The sequence below is a fragment of the Canis lupus genome, chromosome 24 (assembly GCF_011100685.1).
Source record: "Canis lupus familiaris isolate Mischka breed German Shepherd chromosome 24, alternate assembly UU_Cfam_GSD_1.0, whole genome shotgun sequence".
In the NCBI taxonomy this organism is placed as follows: domain Eukaryota; kingdom Metazoa; phylum Chordata; class Mammalia; order Carnivora; family Canidae; genus Canis; species Canis lupus.
The window spans coordinates 27,740,421-27,758,270 of record NC_049245.1 but is presented as its reverse complement, the minus strand read 5'-3'; the positions used below and the strand labels follow the sequence as shown (position 1 = coordinate 27,758,270).

Here is a 17,850-nt window from a genome sequence, read left to right as displayed (position 1 = left end):
TATTCTAGAACTTCACTGATTCCAAGGAGCATGCAGGAATATGAAAAAATAAGTCATTAAAAAAAGAAAGAGAGAGAACTCTGGAGAGACAGACTCTGCTGCATTTTAAAGTGTATAACAAAGTGAGAGTAATAGTTCATTATGAATTCAGAAATAGGCAGAGAGATGAATAGAGCAGATGAGTGAGTCTGGAACTAGACCAAAAAATATAAGGTCATTTAATAAATAATAAAGGTGGCATTTAAATCAGTGGAGAAAAGATGGATTACTTAATAAATACTGTTGGTACAACTGGCTAGTTATCTGAAAAGTAATTCAGCTGGAGCTCTACCATAAACCTATACCAACATGAATTCCAAATGGATAAATAAATCATGGTACAGGCATCAGTAAAACACTACAGAACAATGGGCATGAATACAGAATCACATGTAACAGGGATAGATCTTAAAGACCATGTTCAGGGATGCAGAATTGGGTGGTAAAACTATGAAGAACACCAAAAGGAATATTCTAGGAATTTGTACAGTGCTTTCTTACCAGGGCAAAGGAGATTTTTTTTATATAAATTTATTTTTTATTGGTGTTCAATTTGCCAACATATAGAATAACACCCAGTGCTCATCCCATCAAGTGCCCCCCTCAGTGCCCGTCACCCAGTCACCCCCAGCCCCTGCCCACCTCCCCTTCCACCACCCCTAGTTCGTTTCCCAGAGTTAGGAGTCTTTCATGTTCTGTCTCCCTTTCTGATATTTCCCACTCATTTTTTCCCTTTTCCCCTTTATTCCCTTTCACTATTTTTTATATCCCCCAAATGAATGAGACCATATAATGTTTGTAAAGCAGCAGATTTTAATCAGGAAAGATGATAGTGGGGGTTTCTGGGGAGGGAACACAGAAAAGCAATATTTAGTTTCTTGACCACCGTGATTACATGGGCTCATTTTATAACGTTACTAGGTTGTACATTTAAATTTTATGCCATTATTTACATTACTTTTTTTACAAGAAAGATTTAAAAGAGGGGTGCCTGGATGGCTCATCTAAGCATTCAGACTCTTGGTTTCAGCTCCCGGCGTAATCTCCTGGAATTCCAAGCACAGCACCGTGTTGGACTCTGCGCTCAGCATAGAGTCGGCTTCAGATTCTCTCTCCCTCCCACTCCCTCCGTCTCTCTCTCTCTCTGTCAAATAAGTAAATAAAATCTTTCTAAATAAAAGGTTTAAGAGAATTAAGTGTATGGAAAGAAAACATAAGATTTTTTTCATTATCTCAGAGTAAGGCTTTTCTAAGTATGAGATAAAACTCAAAAAGCAATTTTAAAAGATTGCTTGATTTGAGACCATAAAGAATTCTGCATGAAAAAAACACCCAACAAAGTCAAATGACAAACATCCATTACAGGAAAATGGTTGTAATTCTTCTCACATTTCTTACTATAAAAAAACAAAGGACTGGAGGGTGGTTTTTCAGAATCTTGTGAATGCCTTATCCATAAGACATAAGAACAAAGAAAAAAAGAATGTAGAAGTTCTCTTTATATTGATGTGGTGTGATCTCCAAGATATGTTATACTGTGTATGGTCTGCTACTATTTGTGGAAATAGCATATATCTAGGTCATGGATATGCAGATCACATTCTCATGGAGTTGTTTATCATGTTTGTGACAGACACATATGCACATACATTTTTCAAAGATGAGAAGCCACTCCATATGCAGTGAGGTTGCATAATATCTAAGACATATTGCTACAGAACAAACAAAAAAAGGCTAGATGAGAGTACTATGACTCTAATTTTTTAAATGGGAAACTTCAAACACATGCAAAAGTAGAGACAGAGGTATAATGAACCGGTGTACCTATTCCTCCCCACCTAACAGTTGGCAACTTTTCCTCTGTACCTCCCTCCCACTTGATTACTCTGGAGCAAATCCCAGACACATCATTTCATCTGCAAATACTTCAGTATGTACCTCCGATAAGCCTCCCCACCCCTCTCTTGGCATAACAAGTACATCAGAAAATAAAAACTTATCAATAATTCTCATATCATCAAATATCCAATGGTCACATTTCCCAGATTTTTTTCAGAAGTTTATTTTGTTTAACAGTTGATTCATTACAATCAGGATCTGAACGAGGTCCAAACTTCGTATCTGTGTTTGGTTTCAAGTGTCTTTTAGTTCACGGGTCTTCCTTTTACCCCCTTTGCAGTTTATTTGTTGGGGCAGGAGGAAAGTTAATTTATAGGTTCCCCCCACCCCAGCCTCTTTTTTTCCCCCCATCTTTGCAATTTATTTGGTGGAATTAAAAAAAAGAAGAAGAAGATTGTTTGTCCTGGAGAGTTCTCTGAATTCCGGATTTTGCTGATTGCATCCCCATGGTGTTAGCATGTTTGTGACCAATTTTACTTACTTGCCCCCTTCAGGTCCTCCTTCCACTCTTCTCCACGCTGGTCTTTGCTCCTGGAGGTTGACCCACGTAGATGGCATCTCCAGGTTCCATCACCCTCTGGCTCCAGGGTCTGGCCAATAGGGAGCCCCGGGGGGGAGTGGGAAGGAGGGAAAAGAGTGAAGTCAGAGTCATCATTTTCCTGGCCCCTTACCTGCAAGGCTACATTGGGTTGGCTGTGCTTCTTGGCCGAAGGTAACTGTTCCTCTCAAGACACAACTCCCTCCCTTTCCAGGTTCTGGTAATTCTTCTTTCTTCTGGGGAAGGCTTCTCTGCCTCTCATTCCATTAATTCTTTCCACACTGCCTTCACCTGGATAAATAACCCCGCTTGGAATTTCCCTAATCAGAGTTCACCATCTGCTTCCTGTTGGGACCTTAATTTATACAATGCTTCTCTGCTCCCAGTATTTCCAGGAAACTGGCAGTCAAATCTGGGGGCCTGACTAGATTCAGATTAAAAATTTTTTGTAAGAGTACTTCATGGATGGTGTTCAAGATGTTATATTGCATCACGTCAGAAGGCACATAATATCCGTCCATTATAAAGATACCTTCAGCTTTTCACCCAATGGGTTTTAGCAGGGGTTGGTGATCATGGCCTCTTGCCATTGTCAGGAGTTAGACAATGATGGTATTCTATCATTCTTTCTTCATAGATTAGCTAGAAGTCTTCCATAAAGAAGAATTCTCTTACCATTTATTTGTTTACCATGGGATGCAGTTGGTACAAGGCTGAATCAATGCTCACTTCTTTCACTTTATATCATTTGCAGAATTATGAGCTGGTTTCTCCAAAGGCAACCAATGATGAATTCATGGATTTTCATATCTGATGTGCTTGAACCCTTAATTTTTTAATTTCTTCTTTTTTAAGATTTTATTTGAGAGAGAGAGAGAATGAGCAGGGAGAGCGGCAGAGGGAGAGGGAGCAGCAGACTCTTTGCCGAGCTGGAAGGCTGACCCTGGGCTTGATCCCAGGACGCCGGATCACGACCGGAGCCAAAGGCAGATGCCTAATCGACTGAGTCACCAGGTGCCCCCATTTTTGTTCTTTCTGACGCTCCAATGATCTCATTCCTCAGCCAGTGGGAGCCACTTCAAGTTGGCTCCTTCTTTCAATATGATCCCAGGAGTCTTTGGGAGTCTTTGATAGTTTCCTTGCTTTCTGATGCAACAAGGTAGGCCAGGTTCATCTTTCCTGCCCCAGAGATGGAAGCAGCCTTTTCTCCAAAGAGCCCTGGTTCCTTTTAATGAGAAATGGTTAATAAAAAGCCACACTAGGGGTGTTCCTTGATACTGGGATATTATTTCCAGATCATATTTCAGCTAAGAAATTAATACTTTTAGAGAGAAAATACATCATGTGCTCATACTGATACTTATGATTCAAATTTAGGATTGCAGAACTTTTAATTTTTGGTTTTATATGTATACATATATATTTTTTATTTAGACAAAGAAATAGCACACAGTGGGAGAGGGGCGTGGTGAGGAGCAGAGGGAGTGGGAAAGAGAATCTTAAGTAGGCTCCATGCCCAGCACAGAGCTGATGCACAGATCTCACTACCCTGGCATGACCTAAGCCAAAATCAAGGGTTGGACGTGTAACTGAGCCACTTAGGCACCCCTGATTTTATATTTTTATATCTTGTCTCTTATGCTGGAAATCCTGGTTTCTAGCAACATTAACAGAATTATTTGCATATATATATACACACACACACATTTATATCTTCAGAATAGCCATTACCAATGCCATAATTGCTGAAACAGCAAGATGTTTTTACAGTCCTTTTTTGTTCTTAGACTATATCCCATGAAAGATGTACATTCAACTACTGGTTTTTTTCCTCACTATTGTGAAAAAAGTCACTTAAAATAATATCACCTTATTAAAGTCACCTCATTCAAGACTTAAAATAAGACCTCTGTGTAAGTAAGCTACCAACCTGATAATTAGGTTCACTTCTTTCACTTTGCTTTTGATTTTTAAGGATTGTGCTCTTACTTTGAGTAAAACTTTGTTTTATAATTGCAAATAACATACATACAATTCCAAAGCCAAATGCACAATTTTGTACATTGTATTGTGTATTGTTAATTTAAAGTCATAGTGACAGGAGAAAGAAGAAGAGGTAAATTGCAAAGCTCCTCTGGCCAATACAGACAATGGACAAAGGGCTATACCTTTATTTTTAAAACAGAAATGTAAATGAAATGTTATCACTTGGGCAATATATAATTAAGCAAAGCTACTGATTAATTTTTTTAATTTTAAAGATATCACTTTTTTAAAAGATTTCTTTTTTCTTATAGCACATGATTGTATTTCTGTAAAACCCAGACAACTTTAAAGAGTGTTCTGTTACAGGGGTGTCTGGGTGGCTCAATCAGTTAGGCATCCAACTCTTGGTTTTGGCTCAGGTCATAACCTCATGGTTATCAGATCCAGCCCCAAGTCAGGCTCTGGGCTCAGCGCACGGAGTCTGCTTGAGATTCTCTCCCTCTCCCTCTGCCTCTCCTGCTCATGCTTTCTCTCTCTTTCAAATAAATAAACCTTTTTTTTTTTTTTAAAGTCCTTTGTTACAAATAACACTTGCAGCTAAAATCAGAGCAGGATGAGAATCCCATATTTTAAGGGAACAGGCTTTTTTTTTTTTTTAAGATTTTTTTATTCATGAGAGAAAGGCAGAGACATAGGCAGAGAGAAAAGTCTCCCCACAGGGAGTCCGATGTGGGACTCGGTCCTGGATCCCAGGAACACACCCTGAGCCGAAGGTAGATGCTCAACTGCTGAATCACCCAGGCATCCCAGGAATAGGCTCTTTGAAACAGCTTTCTGCTGCTCTCCAGAGAGTGTCTGCTTTTCCAAATTTTCAGGGTAAGAGGGAACACTTCCTCCTTTTCTGAGATTCTCTTCACTAGAAATTGCCAATAAGGAGGCTCTCTATTCTCAAGGCCAAGCCCTGGAATCCTGTTAGATAGCAGCAAGTGAAAAGAGCAGGCCTGGGAACTCAGAATGAGGAAAATAAAAGCACATTCATTCAAAAATCGCCTGACTGCTCTCAGAGCTCACAAGGGGCGGAGCTTCACCTTCATCTTCCCCAGCCACCCCCTCCTGTTCTCATCTTCTTCACCCAAGCAGGCTCTTCTAGAAGCTCTTTTGATTTTTGTCCTTCCCTCAGAATTGGCCCCAAATTCAAAGAACCTTTGGGATGTTTTGCATTCCATGTCTTCTTTGGTGTACCCCCAAAGTGGGGGCACCACTTTGAGGCACCAAAGGGTCTGTTTGTTCATCCTGTTTCCAGAACCCATGGCTTGGCACACACAGAGAGGATGTCAGGATTAACTGGTTATAGTTGGCAGGTCCCCAAATTTCCCAGTGTTCCTCAATGATCTTGTAAGAACTTCCCTATAGTCAGACTCAGAATGTGGGGAAAGCTGTCAAGAAGAGGGCAGATCTACCTCCTCCTTGGGGGCCTTTGTAAATTTTCTGGTCAGTTTTATTCAGATTATTATTTGTATATTTTAAGCAATTGGGTGTACCTCCTCACAATGGCAGAGACATGCCTATGACAAAGACCGACAGAATCTATCAACAAAAGGACTTCCTTAGTTCATACTCTCGGAATGTCCTTTACTATGAACAGTGATCAGGGCATGGATTTTGCTGACCCAATTATAAACCCTTCTAGATTTAACAATACTTCTATGAAACCCAGTCCAAAATACTACTGGTGTCCTGAGCTGGGGAATGATCAGCAGGTAAACTCCTCCTCCCACAACTAAAGTTAGAGTTTGCAGAATTTTGTCTAGACTGAGAAAATACCCATCACCTTGACTCCCAGGCAATCTCCAGATGGTTGCCCAGGCTGGGAGAGGGCTGGTAGGATCCAATATAGCCTACTCCCAGCCAGGTTTTCATCGAAATGTTACGCAGGCTAGAAAAAGCCAAGCAGGTGAATTCATCTTCCAGACAATTCTTGTCCAATTTGCAGTAAGGCTCCAGGGAGAACCCACTGCATTTCCTCTGGAAGGTTTCCAAAAGGCTGTTTGGCTAGGCACAGGCCAGAGGGAAGCCCCTCCCCCATCCTGTTAGTATGAGGAGAATGTGCCAGAACTAATGCCAAGAAAATGTTCTCCTCCCACTCCCACGTTCTTGACCAGAAAGAATCAATGTGCAGGTAAAAGATGATCTTTTTAGATTTCTCCAAAAGACTACTAACCACATTTTAAAAATTAAAAATGTGTTATGGGGTTTGTGACAGTAAAGCACATACCAATAGCAAATCCCCAAAGTGAAAAATGGAGTTATATGTGGCAACATTCTTACATTGTATGTGAAGTATTATAGAATCCATACAATAAATAAAGGATGCATAATGTAACTTCTAGAGCAATCACAAAAAAAAATTACATAAAGATATAACTAGTTAGAGGAGGTAACACAGAATGCTAAGAAATCACACACAGCTAAATGACTTGCTTTGGCCAATGAAATCAGAGCACATGTGTTGTGTCATTTCTGGGTGAAAGCATCTGGAGCCAGGACTCGATTCCTGTCAGGTCAGTACTGGTACATTCCATTTTCCTAAAAAATGACAAATTTTATCTATATTTTCAAATGTATTTGCAAAGAACTGTAGAAAGTAATGATTTTTCTTGTTTTAGTAATTCCTTATTATTTCATGTATTTGCTCTTTCCCTATTCTTTCTAGTAGTTTTAAACTGTTGTTGGCCTTTTTCTAGCAGGTTTCTTAAATTTTTTTTTCAAGTAAGTTTATTCTACCGTTTTTGTTTTTTCATAATTCAATTTCTTTGGTCAACTTTCTAGTATTAAATTACACAGAGTGCTGTCAGAAAGTCTGATGACATCTAGTTTTTCTTGATACTGTAAGCCATTGTGTCTTTTTGCCTAGAAGCCCAGAGGATTTATTTGCCTAGGATCTTCTTAGAGTTGACACTTCTGAGTCTCTCTTCCCAAGTGCATACACAGTGTGTCTTTACCGTATTTGTATTCAGAGCATTTTCTCTCTCGGAGGAAAGTATTACCAAATTACCACTGAAATATGAATTTTTATTCCATTGTTTTTTTTCCTTTACAATATAAAATTCAATATACCGAATTTTCAACTATGTCCAACTTGATTAGATTTCTTGTGCCTCTTCTTCCTTATCTGTAACTTTCTCTTATTTTCTTTCACTTTGTTTTTCCTTTTTCTTTCCAGTTGACTGTATCTCCCCTTTGTGCATCTTGGATTTAGATTTCTGAGATCATTTTTCTTTTATATTCAGTTTCTTTTCCTGGGTCCTCTCAGTTCTCATTTCACATCTGCTTGGTCATTTTTACTCGAAGCTTTTGTTTTGTGGTGTCCTCACAACTGCATTTGCTTGTCTAATTATTTTGTGTTGGAATGCTGCATTACAATTTTTTTCTGTCTTTTATCCTCCTGTGTTTCCTGCTAACAAGTTTGACTTTAAATTTTCCGATTTTAGTTTTATCTTGCAATATCCCCTTTAGGATGCTGTTTTTATTACTCTTCATATTTAGGCATGTTAGGTTTACCTGAGCACCTATTAGCAGGATATAGGTGAGGAGCAGGGCAGGGAGAGTATTTTAGTTGGTCTCTAAGTCTCTCTAAGCTCCCCCTCCTGGTGCAGCAGTGAGGTAGATTCTCCAGTATTTAGCACCTTTGGATGGTCCAGCTTCCTGTGATCTTCTGTTGCTGTAATAAACCTCCAGTGCCAGCCCCTTCCATGCTTCCCCATACACCACCTCGGACTGCCTAGGGCCTCTCTTATCCCCAGAAGGGGCGCCTCTCCAGGACCTTCAGCTCTGGTCCTGTGCACTTCCCAAACCCCACCTCCCTATCCTTCATTGCCAATGCCAGCTTGCCCCATGATAGATGTTGGTTGTTATCTTGGTCCTGCCATTGCTAGGACTCCTCCATCTTGTAGGCAAGTTCTCTGCTTCTTTATGGCTTAAAAATTTCCTACCCATACCCAGATTCCTTCCCAGACTCGACCTAGACATTTGTGTATATAACAAATGACCACAAACACAGTACCTAAAGCAACAGAAATTTACTCACAGTCCTGGATACCAAATCAAGGTATCATCTGGGTCATACTCCCCCCATGAAGGCACTAGGGGAGAATCCTTCCTTGCCTCTTCTAGCTTCTGGTGGCTCCTGGCATTCCCTGGCTTGTGGCTGCCTTACTCCAGCCTCTGCCTCTCCATTGCTTTCTTTCCTGTGTCATTTATTTTATAAGGATACCAGCCATTGGATTGAGGGCCCACCCTACCAGGCTGATCTCACGTCCAGATCCTTAATTCCATTTACAAAGAACCTATTTCCTAATAAGGTCACATTTAGAGACACTGGGTTACCACCTGGACATATCATCTCAGGACACAATTCAACCCACCGCATCACCTTGACTTTCCCTATAGCACAGACTCACCCTGCCCTCATGGTGACTTTGGTCAGTAAAAATGTGTGCTATGGGAAATGGCTTCTGGGCCTCTGGAACGACTGAATTTCACAGGGCTCCCTGGGCCTAGGAAAGGAAGAGGAGCCCTGGTGGGCATGAGGCACAAGGGAAGAGTACCTGGGTCTTAGTGGATGCTCACAGACATAAGCGGAATTGGGGGAATAGAGATGTCATGGAAGGAAGGGAACAGAAAGAGAAAACAAGGAGCAGGTCAGTCTGCCTGTGGGACTTCCCAGGGCTCAGTAGTCCCTGTCCATCCCTAGGGCTCATCTCAGCCTGAAAGCTCTGGTTTCCCTCAGTGCATACTGTGGTTACCACTCCAGCCACGATTTTTGTATTTATTTCTGATTTCTATCATTTCCTATGATAGCTAGAATTTTCTCTTTCGGGTTCAGCATTACAACTTTTTGTATAGTTATACTTTAACTTTTTGCCTAGCTTTGTAGCAGGTTGGGGGCAGGGGGTCTTCTAAATCAGAAGTCTGCCATGTTGGTAGAAATCCTTAGGTGATTTTATTCATTATCTCATTAATCCTCCTACAGGATAAAAGTGATGGTCATTCTCATTTTCTAAATGAAAGAATCACTATCTGTCACATTATTCTCCTAGTTTCATATTTTTATTTTTTTCCCTGTTTAACACGAAGTTGATGACATTTTATTTGTAACCTAAAGTTTTTGCTGGAATAATGCTAGTTGCTATAGTAGATAAGGCCTGAGCGCTCTGCAGCTTAACACAGTGAGAGTTTACTTCCTCACAGGGGAAGAATTTGCAGGGCCGCTGCTCCAGGCAGTCATTTAGGAACTTGGTTCCTTCCACTTTGTGGCTCTGCACTCCTCGTGGGCCTTAGATGGCTCTCCATTCAGCCCACAGTCAGGGAAGGAGGAAGAAGAGGGCTCTTAGGGGAGGTTTACTGAAGCCAGCCCTGGAAACAATGGGCGAACTTCTGCCCATATTCCACCAGCCAAACTCAGATGGCCCTGATAACAACCACAAGGGAGGCTGGGAAATGTAGTGCAGCCATGGGCCCAGAAGGAAAGGAGAATGTACTCTGTACACAGCCAGGCTCTGCCTACACTTCTGAATCCTCTGGCACCCTCTCATTCTCTAATTTTCTGGTGACAATCTAATGGCAAAGTTCTATTAATGATAGATGTCACTTTATTCACTTAATCCCTTAGGTAGGCATAAAATAATCTTTGCAAGTTACATTTGTCTAAATCTCCATTTCTTGGTTTAGCCTTGTCTGCACATCTCTGAACACTTAACTACACTCTTGTGCCACTTCCTTTTATTTTTACCTGCTCTGTTCCTTTGGCAAAACTGCTTATTTCCAGAGATGCCACCAGGAGGCAGAGGCAGCATAAGCAGGCAACAGTCAGGGTATCCCTACCACCATCTTAGCCCGGGGGGTGGGGGGCTCAATCACTCTTTGTGGCTGCCCAACTTTGAGAGCTGCCCTAACTCAAATCCAGAGCTAGTTGGTCCTAGAGACACAGGACAGTCCCTTCCTCAGGCTATCTCCTCCTGCCACGAGAGCCCGAAGCTGGGATACAGGAGTCTGTTCCTTCACAGCCGCCCCCAGAACATTCAGCTGCATGCAGTCATGGCCCACCTACCCAGGAACATCAGATGCCTCAATGAATAGGGCTCCCCGGTTGAGAGGAAGTCCTCAGCGTGGACTCTTGATCTGTTCTTCTCAACAGAGTAGACAATCAGACTATTCTCAAATGTTCTCTGGTCATAGATTTAGTCATCCATTAAAAATCCTGTGAGCCCTCAGCACCCTCCAGGGTCCAGCACTCAGCTGTAGATACTCTACACTGAATGGAACACTTCCTGCTCTTCAGAACACTTCAGTTTAAGGCAACAGTCCTGGGGGAGAGACAAAGCCCAGGCTTGTGGTGAGTGTTCTGCTGGTGGTCTGTGCAAAGCTGAGGGAATGCACGGATGGCATATGCCTGCTCTGCATGCTAGGGAGAGTGGGGCAGCTTCCTTCAGAAGAGCCACGGTAACCCGTAAGGCGGCTGTGAAAGGTCACGGTATACTTAATGTGAGGAGTGAAAGATGCAACTGGAGAGCCCAAGCCCCTCAGCCTGCCCTTCACTGCAGCCCCACACCTCCTCAGTTCCGGTAGGCCCAGCTTAACCATGTCTGGGCTTACCTGCCCACCCAGGGGCCTTGCCACCAGGGCTCGGCCTCCCTGACCACGCTGATTTCACTATGTCGCTCAGGCTGTTAAAACTGTTGACAATGGGAGAGGGAGGGACCTCCAGGCCCACCAGAAGTCAGTGTGCTCCTCTTCCTGGGAACAGGATATGAAAACCTCCCTCATGTGGAGGTTGGTCCTGCCTTCTTCTTGGCAACTATTCTTTTTTCATAACAGCACATGCCTATCAAAGTCTCCTTAGTACCTGGGCCCTGCTATACATGGCCAGTGGCTCACTGGCAATCCTCTGGGAGACCCTGGGTTGGCTTGAGTCTTCTACCTTCTGCACCACCACTGCCCACTCCAAGCCTTTAGTTTCTAACCCGAGGGCTGCAGATCCAGGTGATAGCCCCTGGTACACTGCATGAGCCAACAGGTCCTGAGGGGGCCTCATCGGAAGGATGGGCTAGAGGCTCCATAGGATTTAAATGGACAGATTCTGGGACAGACACTAGCGTCTCAGGGGCCTCTGGGCTCAATTACCAGGAATGTTTCAGAGTTAAAATTCACACTGAGCAATCTCTATAAAAGAGAGGGGTCATTTGTCCATTTAAGATGATGCTGCAAGGGCACAGGGAATATAAGATTATGGCAACACTGAGGCAGCTACAGAATTCACCTTTTCCTGACTTGTTTCATTCTTCTGAAAGGCCCAAGAAAGTTAAGCAGCCAACAAACTTGTGGACATTGAAAGAAAAATCTGTAGGAAGGCCTCATGTGGTGGAAAAGTTTCCAGCATAGAAAGTATGAACAAAAATTGGGCAAAGGCCTCATTTCTGCCCATTCAGAAGTGGACCTATGCAGGTCCCTGATGGAGAAACTCTGCCATTTGGTCACCTTCTCTAGGCCCTTTTTACCTATTTTAAGAGGAAATGATAGAAGGAAAACATTTCCAGCTCCTGAGATTTCGTGGGCAACTGCTTTTGTCACATTAACACTATCTTTTGTTTATACACCTGTGAAAGTCCTCCATCTGCTGGGCAGTCACATGATTTCTGAATAAAGTCAGAAGAATATCTACACTGACAATATCCGTTTTGAAGGATTCTTTTAAAGAACTTTTTAAATAAAGAAATAAACTTTTTACGTTTTGTACATCCTTGTCCTACACGGTCTTCATTTACTGCTGCAGGAAGCTGATGCCACAGTTCGTCCTTGGTTCAGGAACAATACCAGAAAGCCATTTCAAGTCTCTTCACTGCAGGAACCCCCAAGTGAACACACTTCCAAAAGGAAACTCCCAGTGTCCTGTAACTATTCTCCCCAGGAGAAATCCACCTTGTCGCCCAGTGCTACCAGCTGGCTCAGGGCAGAGCCAGCTAGCACAGCCACCGTCCGTCACACTGGCCGAGGCCCCAGGTCCCAGAGGGCATCTACTATGCCTGCTCACCAGCACTGCCTCCACTGGCCCCCGAGCCTTTGCCAGGGGCCTGCGTGTCTGAGAAGCGGGAGGCCTGCTTGGGCAGACGGATGGGGACGTAGATGTTGGATGCACAGTGCTCCTTGAGGTACTCTCCTCCCTTCTCTTCATACTCTTTCCTGGTGATCCACACTTCATCGTTGTCCAGATGGTCCAAGGCCCAGTCCCGAGCGCCATACCAGGCGTCCAGCACAGGGTTGGAGGCAAGCTGGACCTGAAACACAAACAGCACTCAGCAGAGGGCCATCTCCAACCCTAGGGCTCATGGAGTGACTATTTAGCAGGCTCAGCTGCAACCCCCTATGTGGTATCACCAGAAATACACACATGTGGGGGCCCCGGTGCGGAACTGCCCGCACCCTCCAAATACAGCTGGGTGGGGAAGCTGCAGACTCTACAAGAGAGCACACAAGAATGCAAAATGCAGCAGACTCGACCTCACACAATCAACGGCTGCCAGCTAGTTCACCAACACTGGACCTGCCACAATGGGGCAACAAAGGCCCAGCTGCCCCTCCTGTTCCCACACTGTCGACCACAAACTGCCATAAGCTGCCACATGGAGAAAGGAAGCAGAGCCAGCACTCCAGGTGGAGGAAAGGGTTTCTCACCCTGACACCCACTCTGTGAGCAGAGGGAAGCAGAGGCTGATACAAGGTGGTTCTGGCCGTGGTGGACAAGAAGAGTCAGGAGTGAAAAGCAGAGAGGATGGCCCAGGCATTCTCCAGGACGCTGCCAGTGCTGTTTCCACTGCTTACTGTCAGAGTGAGGCCACAGTCAGCAGCCCCGTGGGAGCCCCTCAACTCGGCTGACCTGACCAGAGCAGGAACATCCTCTGGAGCTCCAGTTAGGCTTCCTGTGTCGCCACCTGACTCCCCCCTCCTTCTTACCTCCCTCCCCAACCACAGGATTTCCAGGTTGGAATAGTAGTTTGAGAACTCTCTGAAGTAACAGGGAGGTGACATAAAGTAGAATCAGCATGCACAGATGGAGGATGAAGCAGACAAACACAAAAGTCAGAAGATTGACTGGGCTGACATGGGACATACTTGTGATAAAAGAGCGTCAGTAAATTAGGGTCACAAGAGCCCTTATGCTCTGGCTGGAGCAGGAGAGAATGAGTGTGAAGCAGTGTGATACTCCTGGCACAGACTAAGTATTCAATAAATGGTAGCTAGCATTATTACCACTGAAAAACCAGTAAGATAATGGAATAAAATAATGAAATACTATACAGCCATACAAAAAAGGCTTTGGACATATACCTACTGGCAAAGAAAAAAAATTTTGAAAAGTAAAACAAAAATACAGGTCACAAATAAGCCATCAACAATCTCTCCTTTTTTTTTTTTTTTAAGCTAAAATCAAATACAAGAGAAGAAAATGAACCAAAAGTTTATATGTAACTCACAGTGGCTGAACTACAAGTGTTTTGCTTTTTTTTCTATCCTCATTTTGGCCTACTTAACTTGTCTGAGATTTTAGTAACATTTTTTAATGTTTTGCTGAGGGTTTTTTTGTGCTTATGTTGAGATTATTCTTTGTTAACTTTTAAAACACTATTATAATTGAATATTAAAATGTTTTGCTCCTTAAATAAGAAACCAAGAGAAACTTAAAGTATGTTCAAGTACCATCTCAAGATCTTAAATGGCTCACACTTGAGCTGCTGAATACATAACCTAAATGTTGAGTGAGTATCAAGGGTTAATTCTGGCATGACGCATACTTATCACATCATAGCTGCAAAGGAGCAGCAAAAGTGGAAGCCACGGAAGCTGGGGCGGTGCCACATGAGGCTGAACCAGCTAAAGGACAGCAGCAAAGAGCAATCTGGCAGCATTCCTACAGCTAATGTTCACAAAGTAATTCACAGGAAGGGCTTTCGCGATGATCAAGCAATAGATCTTAAACATCCAATAATATGATGTGTTATGTCATCACAAGTCAAGTTTGCCAGCGCGCACCTGCACTCACTTTCTGTACCGTCACCACCACCCCCCACAGGGTCTGGCCCTCCTCCTGCCTCTCTTCCTCAGCCTCCTTCATGGGTACCCCCACCCTCCCAAGACCTTAAATGCTGATGTTATGTAAGGCCTAATCATGGACATCTCTATCCTCCAAACGGTGCCCACTGACAACACAGTTTGTGCTGGGGGATCTGAGTCCACCCTTCTGCTTTCCTTTCTCCAGCACTCAGCAGCTGGCTATGAGTCATTGCTTCCTGGGCATCCCACTGGAAATCCAACTCAACCCGCCTCAGAAGTGGAACTCATTCTCCACCCACGAGCCTTCTCTTCATCTCCCATTTCCTAGTCTAAGGAATGCTGTATTTGTCCCACCAGTTGCGGGACAACCTAGAGCGTAGGAACGGTCTTGGGTCCCACACTTTTCTCCCTAAATCCAACCTGTTATTCAGTTCTTACAACTTCACTCCCCTAATCTCTGCCACATCAACTCCTTCCTGTCCTCTCCCAAAACCTACTGCATATTTCCTGCATAGCCACCCAGTGACACTGAACCAAGACCTGGGGCACAATTCACAAGACAGTCTGTCCTCCCTAATAGAGGTGTGTAAGGAATACAGGGAAGGACAGGGAAGGCTTCTGGCAGATGTGACATCTAAGCCAGCCATGAGAGACATGAGTATCAAGCTGGGAAGAGGATTCCAGGCAAAGGGAACCAGCAGGTGCAAATGCCCTGAGGCAAGGAAACATGATGTATTGGGGAACAAAGTACAGGGTGGAAGGGGAAGTGATGAGAGGTGATGCTGGAGTAATTCAAGGTCAGATCATAGGAGACGCTGCAACTGGTGGAATGAGGACTCCATCCTGAAACCTGGGAGCTGCGTCCTAACTGACCTCCTGCTTCTGATATTTCACATAGATACCTGATACCCTATTTTCCACAAGTCAAAAACAGCTTCCTAAAATTCAAACTAAACAAAATGATTCCCCTGCTTAGACTCCTTTATGGTGTCATGGGGCCTAACAGTAACAAGAGCTGTGCAAGAAAGAGTTAACCTGCAGGCCTAACTGCTCACGAGGCTGTCCTTGGCTGGCACATTCAAACTTGGATTTCAGGGGGGCTTCCATCCTGACTGGTAAGAGCAGCTCACTCTCCTGATGTTTAGACAAATAATGTAGTTTATGCTGAACACCAGCTTCCTTCTGTGAGTCTAGAATTTGGATATGTGCCAGGCAGGGGGTACCTAAATGATCAGCCCTCAATAAAAACCCTGGGCACTGAGTCTCTAATGAGCTTCCCTGATTGTTGACATTTCACATGTGTTGTCACGGCTCACTGCTATGTCCTGTGTGACTCCACTGGGTAAGGACTCCCAGAGCTCATTATCCGCTTTCCCCTGACTTCACGCCATACACCTTTTCTTTACTGATTTTGCTTTGTCTCCTTTCAAGTCATAGCCATGAGCATGATTATATACAAGTATGATACGTGATTATGTAGTGTGTGTGTGTGTGTGTGTGTGTGTGTATATGATTCCTGTGAGTCCTCCTAGCAAATCATGGAACCTGGGGTGGTCCTAGGTTCCTACTCTATACAACAGCTCACATCTTAAGTGTGCACTTTGTACAGGCCCTATGCTGAGCACTAGACCTGCACTAGCACAGTGAATCCTGGTCACAGGAGCTCTGATTATCCCTTTGCACCACTGACAAAACAAAGGCCTGGCAAAATTCAGTAAGAGTGGTAATGGAGTCAGGACCAGAGCCCAAAGACCATGCCGTGAATGTGTAATAAATACATCATACAGCAGGAAACCAAGATCAGCCTCAGCAGGATGTATGGGCCCTGCTGACCTCTCCACCGCACCCCCCTCCACTCCTCTTTAGCGGCCCTACGCTCCAGCCACACTCCACTGTACCTCAGTCCCTCAGCAGGCTTCTGGTCCCTGAACCTTTGCTCATGCTAGGTCCCTCTCTGGAATGCTCCCTCCATCCCACCCCACTCCACACCGTCTACATGGCACACACTTTCTCATCCTAGGGACTCAGGTCTGAACCCCTCCTGAACTCCAAGACAGGCAGATGCCCGTGCATGGATGTCCATCATGTTCTGGAATATCACGGTCTATTTAATTGGCTGCTGCCCCTCAGGTAGTAAATTCCCTGCAGCTAAGGGCTGTGACTAGGCATCTTAGCAGCTGCAAGGTGCCTGTCCTCTATGGGGGCTCAGACCATGTCTCCTAGTGATCAGAGATTTGGGAGATACACTATGGGGCATAAACACCATTCAGGGAAAAAAAAAGTATTTTGAAAAAATAATGACATGGGAAAACGCTCATGGCGATTTAAGGAAATGCAGGTTACAGGCAGGTTACACTCATATACAAAGAATCTGCACAAGAGAAGCTTTGCCTGTAGAATGGAGGGGGGGCGAAGAGAATGACTACTCTTCAGTGTGTACTCCTTGTAGTCCCCAAATTTTATTAGATGCATGTCTTTTTTCAGTTAAAAAACAACAACAGAGAAATACATAAAACATGATTCCCATTCTGCTTTAAAAATTCAACACATATCAAAGACCAGAAAAAAACCAAAAAATGTTAACAGTAGATATTTCTGGATGATGGAACTAGAAGTAATTTCCCTCCCCTACACCATATTTATGACTTTTGCAATCAGAAAACGAATAACTAATGCTATTTACAAAACAGCTGGTTATATGAGCAAGCAGTACCTTAAAAGCAGACTGGAAGGGCCTCATCTCCAACAACTCCTTCTCAATTCTACTTTTCATCCCAGGGTACATCATGTTTCCACCGGTGAGGAAAACGTTCTGAACCAGCAAGTCCTGAACATCCTTTGAGTATCTAGGAGAGAGATGATTCCTTCTGGCATAGTCTTACCAACGTAGGATCAGAGAATGCCAATGTAGAAATGTAAGAAATGTAAGGTCTTGCCAAAAAACAGAAATCTGCACATAAAGTGTTTTTAAAAACTTCCTGGGGCACCAGGCAGCTCAGTCAGTTAAGCATCCAACTCTCAACTCAACTCAGGTCATGAGACTGAGCTCTACATCAGGCTCCATGCTGGGGATGGAGCCTGCTTGAGATTCTCTTTCCCTCTGCCTTTGCCCCTCCCCATCTTTTAAAATATATAAATAAATCTTAAAAAAAAACCCACAAAACTTCCATTTGTCATTTACGATTTTGCAGAATTCACTTCCTTAGTAGGATTACAAGTTTTATGCCTCTTAACACACTTTTTAAAAGAACGGACTTTATGGAGGACTGATTTCCAAACAT

General features: G+C 43.6%; 1 protein-coding gene across 1 annotated transcript in view; it reads right to left on the bottom strand.

Moving 5' to 3' along the window:
* Window positions 1-834: 834 nt before the first annotated feature.
* Window positions 835-17,850, bottom strand: part of ACTR5 (actin related protein 5) — a 36,638-nt gene continuing 19,622 nt past the window's right edge. The window contains exons 8-9 of the mRNA XM_038572993.1: window positions 17,283-17,415; window positions 835-12,795 (exon numbers count right to left, since the gene is read on the bottom strand). Of these exons, the coding sequence (XP_038428921.1) occupies window positions 12,538-12,795; window positions 17,283-17,415 (391 nt within the window). The 3' untranslated portion in view covers window positions 835-12,537. The remainder of the gene's footprint in view (window positions 12,796-17,282; window positions 17,416-17,850) is intronic.